The sequence below is a fragment of the Empidonax traillii genome, unplaced genomic scaffold (genome assembly GCF_003031625.1).
Source record: "Empidonax traillii isolate 1590-97213 ecotype Southwest subspecies unplaced genomic scaffold, ASM303162v1 scaffold1497:size106550, whole genome shotgun sequence".
Classification (NCBI taxonomy): Eukaryota; Metazoa; Chordata; class Aves; order Passeriformes; family Tyrannidae; genus Empidonax; species Empidonax traillii.
Window position 1 is genome coordinate 97991 of NW_020956690.1, and position 7958 is coordinate 105948.

General features: G+C 61.1%; 1 protein-coding gene across 1 annotated transcript in view; it reads left to right on the forward strand.

Annotated features, from left to right (window-relative positions):
• LOC114070275 (steroid 21-hydroxylase-like) overlaps positions 1 to 5776 on the forward strand; it is a 13760-nt gene extending 7984 nt beyond the window's left edge. The window contains exons 3-11 of the mRNA XM_027907597.1: positions 88 to 196; positions 667 to 818; positions 1268 to 1363; positions 1704 to 1811; positions 2515 to 2601; positions 2900 to 3085; positions 3736 to 3896; positions 4829 to 4932; positions 5446 to 5776. Coding sequence (XP_027763398.1) covers positions 88 to 196; positions 667 to 818; positions 1268 to 1363; positions 1704 to 1811; positions 2515 to 2601; positions 2900 to 3085; positions 3736 to 3896; positions 4829 to 4932; positions 5446 to 5693 — 1251 coding nt within the window. The 3' untranslated portion in view covers positions 5694 to 5776. The remainder of the gene's footprint in view (positions 1 to 87; positions 197 to 666; positions 819 to 1267; positions 1364 to 1703; positions 1812 to 2514; positions 2602 to 2899; positions 3086 to 3735; positions 3897 to 4828; positions 4933 to 5445) is intronic.
• The last annotated feature ends 2182 nt before the right edge of the window (positions 5777 to 7958 follow it).

Sequence of the window (7958 nt, forward strand, 5' to 3'; positions counted from 1 at the left end):
CTGGGACCCCCTCCCCCCCCAATCCCATCCCAGGGCTTCCCCCCCTGGTTTGGGATCCCCCCCCCCCAGTTTTGGGGTCCCCCCCAGCCCCTCCTGTTGCCCCCAGACGTGCTGGTGCTGAGTTCGGTGGGGATCATACGGGAGGCGCTGGTCCGGCACTGTGGGGACTGGCTGGGGCGCCCCCCCAGTTACCTGGGTATGGGGTGTGGGGAGAGCTGGGTGGTCTGTGGGGTGTTTGGAGGGGTTCCTGGGGGGTTTGGGGAGTTTCGATGGGAACTGAGAGTATCCCTATGGGGTTTGGGAGGCCCCTATGGGGTGGAGGGGGCTTATAAGGTTTGGGGGGCTCCCTATGGCATTGGAGGGGTCACTGTGGAGTTGGGGATGTGCATGCTGGCAGTTCTGGGGGTCCTGGGATACCCCTGATCCAAGTGGAGTGCCTATGGGGGTTGGAGGGGTCTCTGGGGGTCCTTGCCCCTCCCAGACACCCCCTTCATCCCCCCTAGGGTCGCTGGTGGGAATGATGGGGGGCCTATGGGTGGGGCTGTGGGCTTAAAGCGGGTTCTGTGGGAGAGCGTGGCCCTGCAGGGTACCCTTGGTGCAATGGAGGGGGGTGCCTTTGGGTGCTGGGGTGTCTCTGGGGGTCCCTGACCGCTGTGCCTACCCCAGGGTCGCTGGTGTCGCAGAGGGGGCAGGACCTGGCACTGGGGGCCCCGTGTCCCGGCTGGCGGCAGCAGCGGGGAGCGGTGCGGGGGGCGCTGGCACGGGCTGGGGCACAGCTCGGGCCCCTCCTTTGGCTGCAGGGCCGGGAGCTGTGTGAGGTGGGACCCCAAAACTGACACCCCTAAAACTGACCCTGCCCCAAAAGTAACCCTTCTGAATCTGAGCCCCCTGAAAGCGATAACCCCCTGCATCCAGAAACAGATCCCCATGCAAAACTGACCAGGAAAACCCTGCCCAAAACTGATACCTTAAACCCCACTCACTGCACCCAAACCCCGCACGTGCACCGTAACTGTGCCCCCTGCACCCGAAAACTGACCCCCAAACTCTGCTGCCTGCACCCAGCCTTCATGTTCTGCACCCCAATTCCCCCCCCCAGGATTCCACAAATTCCCCTTAGAGCCCCCCACTTTTCCCCTGGGACCCCCCAAGCCACCCTTAGAGCCCACCAATACCCTCCTGGGACACCTCAGATCCCTGTTATAGCTCCCCAGTAACCCTCCCTGAGCACTCCCAAGGACCTCCCCTGACCCCCACTTTCCCTCAGGAGCTGCATTCCCATGGGGGGGCCCCCCTGGACCCTTTTGAGGTGTTCACGTTCCACACCTGCAGCACCATCGCACGCCTTCTCTTCGGGGACCTGGTGGGGACTGTGGGTCCCTGAGATGGGGGCAGGGTTTGAGGGGGACCCGGGTTTTCACAGGGGCCCAGGGGTTTGGGGCTGGGGGGACCCAGGGTTTTGGAGGGTCCCCTGGAGTACCCAGGTGTTTGGGGGGCCCGGAGGTTCAGGGGAGGCCCGGGAGTTTGGGGGGATCCAGAAGTTTGTGAAGGGGACACCCAGGTGTTTGGGGGGGCTGTCAGGAGTTTGGCGGCACCAGGAGTTTGAGGGGACCCAAGTGTCTGGAGCTATGTTTGGGGTGTTCTGGGGGGAGCCAGGGGGGAGCCAGGGGTACTGAGGAGTACCCAGGTGTGTCCTCTCCCAGGTGCCCCCCCCAGGGGAACTCCGGGCCTTCTCCTGCTGCCTGGGGGAGCTGCTGCAGGTTTGGGGGTACAGCAGTGTGCAGGCTCTTGACCTGCTGCCCCCACTACGGGTGAGCTGGGCTGGGGGGGGGGCTGTGGGGACACTGTGAGGATCTCTGGGGCCTGGAGGAGGCTAAAGAGCCCTATGGGAGCAGTGGGGGGGGCTATGGGGCTCTATGGGGGCCCCTGGGGGGCCATAGGGTCCTGGAGAAGGAAGGGGCCCAAAGTGGGCTATGGGGCTGAGGGGTGTCAAGGATCTGTATGGGGCTTGGGGAGGGTATGTGGGGCTGGCAGGGGACATATAGGATCCATATGGGGCTTTGGTGGTCTGTATGGGGCTGAGGAGAGGCTGTATGGCCCTGGGAGGGGTATTCTAGGGTCTCTATGGGGCTGGGGGGGATGTGGGGCTGGGTGAAGGAATGTGGGGCTGGGAGGGGTGTTATAGTGTCTCTGTGGAGCTGGGGGGGGGTGTTACAGGGTCTAAATGGTGGTGTGGAGCTTGTGAGTCTGGGAGGGGCAGTTATGGGGACTCTATGGGCCTGGGGTGGTCTATATGGAGGATGTGTGTGGGGTGAAGGGTCTCTGTCTCTGTGGAGCTGGGGGTGCCTATAGGAACTCAGGTTAGTCTATATGGTTGGAGAGGCATCCATAGGGTCTATACGGCCCAGGGGACCAGGCATAGGGTTTCTCTGGAGCTGAGGGGAGTTATGTGGCATCTTGGGGAGGGAGTGTCTCTCAGAGGTCAGGGGGTCTCTCTGGGGTCCCTGTGCCCAGGCCCTACCCAACCCGGGGCTGCGGAAGCTGCTGCGGCTTGTCCAGCACCGTGATGCCTTCGTGGAGGCCCAGATCCGGCGGCACCAGGTGGGGGCAACCAGGGATCAGGAGGGGTTTTGTGGGAACAAGGTGTTGGGGAGGGGAAACCAGGGGTTTGGGAGTCCCAGGGTTTTGGATTATACCTGTGGGTCTGGGGGTTCCCAGGGTTTTGGGAGGACCTGCATGTTTGGGGGGACCCTGCGGATTAGGGGGACTTGGGGGGTCTTGGAGAAGCACCAGGGGTTCGGGGGGAACCAGGGGTTTGGGAGGACCCAGGGTTTTGGGAGGGACCCCTGTGTTTGGGGGGGTCAGGGGAACACCCCCAACACGTGTCCCCCTTTCCCAGGAGTGTCCCTCCCCCCCATCGGACACCGTGTTGGGGGCGTTGCTGGGGCGTCATCCCGGAGCGCAGGGGGCTCCCCTGAGCCCCCCCCGGCTGCACATGGCACTGGTTGACCTGTTCATTGGGGGCACCGAGACCACAGCAGCCGCGCTGGGCTGGGCCGTGGCCTTCCTGCTGCACCGCCCCGAGGTGACACGCGTGTCACACGTGTCACAGCCATGTGGCATGTGTCACAGCCATGTACAAGCCCCCATGCATGTCCCTGGGTGGGTCTCATGTCCCCACATGTGTCCCACATGTACCCTGTGGCCAACCCTGTGCCCCAGGCCTGAGATGCCACACAGGTGTCACGGCCATGTCACAGCTGTGTCTGTCCCCATGTGGCTCCATGGTTTGGGGTTTCCATGGAGGGATGGCTTAGGATCTGGGGAGGGAGAGTCCCGAGGGGCATGTCTGGAGATTCAAAGGTCTCATGTTTGCTGGGGGCATCTCCAAGGCAGAGGGAGAGGTAGGTTTGGAGGTGGGGTCTGGAAGTCCCAGGGCAAGTTTGGGGGCTTGAGCATGGCCTGGGGGTTCATGGGGTCCCCAAGACTGGGAGAGGGGCAAGTTTGGGGTCCCAGGAGCAGGTTTGGGGAGTATGGGGGTTCATGGGGGTCCCCAAGGCAGGGGGAGGCTTTGGAGGACTTGGAATCCCAGGGACAGGTTTGTGGGGGGGGTCTGGGGTTCAGGAGGGTCCCTCTGTCACCCTGTTGCCACTGTGTGCCCCCTGGGTGCCCCCTCCCTCAGTGCCCCGTGACAGACATGACACACTCGTGCCCACCTGTGCCCCACCCGTGCAGCTGCAGGTGCGGCTGCGGGAGGAGCTGGGGAGGGTGCAGGGTCCCCCCGGGCCGGGGGACGTGGGACGCCTGCCCCTCCTTCAGGCCACTGTCAGCGAGACCCTGCGGCTGCGGCCCCCTGCGCCCCTGGGGCTGCCCCACTGCGCCCTGCGCCACACCAGGTACACACAGCACAGCCTGCACCGGCCAGCCTGGGGAGGGGGGGGTGAGGAACTGCTGGGGACCAGTCTGGACCAGTCTGGCTGAGGGGGAACCAGGGGGAACCACTGCAGACAAGTAGGGACCACTTGACATCATCAGTAGAACCCAGGAGAACACAGTAGGGCCCAGGAGACCCCACTAAGTCCCAGTAGAGCCCACTAGACTGCAGCAGAGCCCAGTAAGGCCCCTCAGGTCCCAGTATGGCCCCAGTAGACCCAAACAGACCCATCAGGTCCCAGTTACTCCCAGCAGGGCCCAGAAGGGCCCAGTAAACCCCAGTGGATGCCAAAAGACCCAAACAGACCCATCAGGTCCCAGTTACTCCCAGCAGGGCCCAGAAGGGCCCAGTAAACCCCAGTGGATGCCAAAAGACCAGTATGGTTTATTAAGTCCTTGTAGGGCCCAGTAGGCCTCAGTAGGTCCCAGTTGTGCCCAGGAGGACTCGGTCAGGACCGGCATGGCTGAGGGGGAACTGGGAGGAACCACTACATGCCAATAGGGACCACTCAGCATCACCAGTAGGGCCCAGGAGAACCCAGTAAATCCCAGTAGAACCCAATAAATTCTAGTAAGACCCATCAGGTCCCAGTATGACCCCAGTACGTCCCAGTAGGCCCCAACTGGTCCCAGAATGACTGTAGTAGACCCTGAGAGACACCCAGTAGATCCCAGTAAGGCCCAAATAAGTCGAAGTGTGGCCCCATTAGACCCCAATAAGCATCCAGTAACCCCCAGAGAGCCTCAGTATGGCCCCAGCAGGTCCTTGTATGACCTCAGTAGGTTCCGCTATGGCACCAGCAGGTCCCAGTATGGCCCCAGTAGCTCTCAGTAGCCCTCAGCAGAGCCCACAGCAGACCCCAGTCCATCTCGGTGCCCCCCCTGTCCCCCCCAGTCTTGGAGGGCTCCCCATAGTGGCTGGCACCATCCTGGTCCCCAACCTGCTGGCAGCCCAGCAGGACCCTGTCATCTGGCAGCAACCTGAGGCCTTCCTGCCTGGTATGTGGGTACCCCTGCACCCCTGGGGCCCTCCCAAAACCCTGGGGTTCTCCCTACCCAACCCCCCATCCCCTCCTAGTCCCCTTATTCCCTGGGTCCCCCCAGACCCCTGGGTCCAGTCCAACCTAGGGCCTCCCCCGAACATGTGGGTCCTCCATCCCCCTGGGTTCTCCCCATACCTCTGGGTACTCTCCAAAACCTGTGGCTCCCTCTGGTTCCCCCTTGAGGCCCTGGACTTCCCTCAGGTGTCCGTCCCCTCCCCAAACATGTGGGTCTCCCCCACCCCCCTTGGGTCATCCTCCAAACCCCTGTGCCCTCGTCCTGAACCCCAGCGTCCATCCTGAACCCCTGGGGTTTCTGACAAATCTGTGGGTCCACCCCAAACTCCTGGATCCTCCCATCCTCGCACTCCCCACCAAACCTGTGTGTCTCCCCCATCCCCATGGAGGCCCCCCGAATCTGTGTGTCCCCCGATCCCCGAGGATCCCCCAAAGCTGTCCCCGCCTCCCCCAGAGCGGTTCCTGTCCCCGGGTGCTCCCTGGCGGTCGTTGCTGCCGTTTGGCTGCGGGGCGCGATCGTGCCCGGGAGAGGCGCTGGCGCGGGCCGAGCTCTTCGTGTTCCTGGGGATGATCCTGCGGGAATTCCGGCTGGAGCCGGGCCCGGGGGGACTGCCTGGACTTGGGGGGTCTCCAGGCACCGTGCTGCGCTGCCCCCCCTTTCGTCTGCGCATGGTGCCTTGCCAGACCCCGGGCTCACCATAACCCTGGGCTGCGTGACTTCCTGAATACTCTGTGATCCACCCGGCTCTTTCTGACCCTTCCTGAACATACCTGACCTATATGTGACCTCGGCCCCTTGACTGACCCCACCTGACCCTGACCCCTCCCTGGCCTGGCTGTGACCCTGGTCTGACCCCTGCCAGTCCTTGGCCTCACTATGACACCGGCCACGACCCAGGCTGTGACTCGGCCCACCCCCTTCTCTCCCAGCCTGAACCCTGCGTGACCCCATCCCTACCCACTTGACCCTTACTAATCACACCTGACTCCACGTCACCCCCCCTGTCCCCTCCTGACCTCTGGGTCTCCCCATTCAACACCCCAGACGCCTGGGTCCCCCCACCCAATGCCAGGGTCACTGCAGTGGGGAGTGTCACTGGCACCATTTACCTCCTTCCAATAAAAGTTACACTTTTGACCCCACCCCGCCAGTCCCGGCGCTTCCTGGGACCCCTCCACAAAACCTCCGGAACTCCGGGAAGCTGCAGCCCCGCTCCGACTCTGACTGGCCACACTCGGCACTTGGCACAGCCGCGACCCTCGGGACAGCACTGGGGGGTCCCGGGCTGGGCGGTCTCCACTCCGCCCCTCCACACAGCCCTGTCCCGGGGTCGCAGCGCTCAGGGTTAGGGTCTGTTCGTCCGTGGGCGGGCCGGCAACTGAGGAGACGTCATCAGGGCGCGCTCTGATTGGCCGAGAGGGACTGGGCGCTGCTCCGCCTGGTAACTGAGTCATGGGCGAGGCGCATTCTGATTGGTTTATTGTGTGGGCTGGGTTCTGCTAGTCTGCCTGGCAACTGATGAGTCATAATGAAACAGCGTTCTGATTGGCTTGAAGGTGTTGAGGGCGGGAGGAGAGGAGAGCGCCCTCCCCAGAGCAACATTCCAAGGGAGAGGGACGTGAGGGAATTGGTGAGGGTTGGGGGGAACAGAGCCCCTCCCCGACCCACAGTCCCGAGGAAGGAGTGGTGGGGAGAGGAGGAGAGAACAGCGCTGGCCCCGACGCAGACACCCGGTGGACAGACCCTCACCCCTGCCCGCCCCTTCCCCTGCCGAACCAGATGCCCAATTGGGCGCAGCGGCAAGGGAGGGGGCAAGGCAAGGGCAGGTGAGAGAGGGTGTGTTGGTTTAATGTCAGCTGGAAATTAAACTCCAAATAAGCCACGGCCCTTCCCCTGCCCCTTCTCGTTAAGGGAGGGACAAAAACTCAGACTGCACGTTGAGATAACAATGTACTGAAAGCACAAAGCAATGGAGTAAAACGTACACAACAACAGCAGCAGTATTAATAGCAAAAGTATACAAAAGAGAAGGTGTTTTACCCCAAAAGAGATGTTCACCACTGAAAAGAACCAAAGATGGTAGGTCGCGTCCACATGGCATCCCCAGATAAAGGCAATACGCGGTGTCGCCCATGTGGCCGACGGGAAAAAAGGCAAGATGGCAAGATGGCCATTAGCATTTCTCGCCCCCATGCCTGAAATAACAGAAAGCGATGACAAACAAACCCCACAAAAGCTGCCATTCAACACGTGTCGATTTGCGTTTCGGCGCTGTCCTTTCAGCACCATGTCCTGTAGGTGAGTTCCAGGGAAAAATGGGAGGGGGATGGGCGGGGCAGGGGGGGCTGGGTCCGCAGGGGCAGATGCTCCCAGAGGCACGCAAAATGGCACACCTCCAGTAGGGCACCTGTTTTTTCCTCCCTACACCACGGCCCCCAGTGATGACGTGGGTAAGTATAGAATAACAACACAGCCCTAAGCTCTGCCACCTCTCTGCAATCAGCACATTATCCACCCCTTCTTCTATTCCATCTACATCATGCCAAGATCGTATAATTTCCAACTATATACATATGTACATACACAAGGAGAGGTAGCTATTGACTGTCCCCATCCAAGATGTCATCATGTTGAGTCGTTTAGTCCATGACTGGTGTAAATGGAGCAGTCCATCCTCATTGTCCATGGTAGTTATGGCACAAATTGGCAGTGTCATTCAGCAACTAATATTATACAATTCAACATTACAGACTGTTGTCACACAAAAATCAAATCCCCTTGAGGCACACATCATTTATCCTTGTCCTTGTCCTGAACCCACCAAATGCATTCAGGTCCTTGAGTAAAAACAATTCCACAGATGGGTTTGCCTTTGATTGAGGCAGGAATAATGCAAGCTGTCTTCCCTAACACATTTTTCATATACACCACGGGGACTTTATCCCTTTTTATGGAGGTTCTGACTG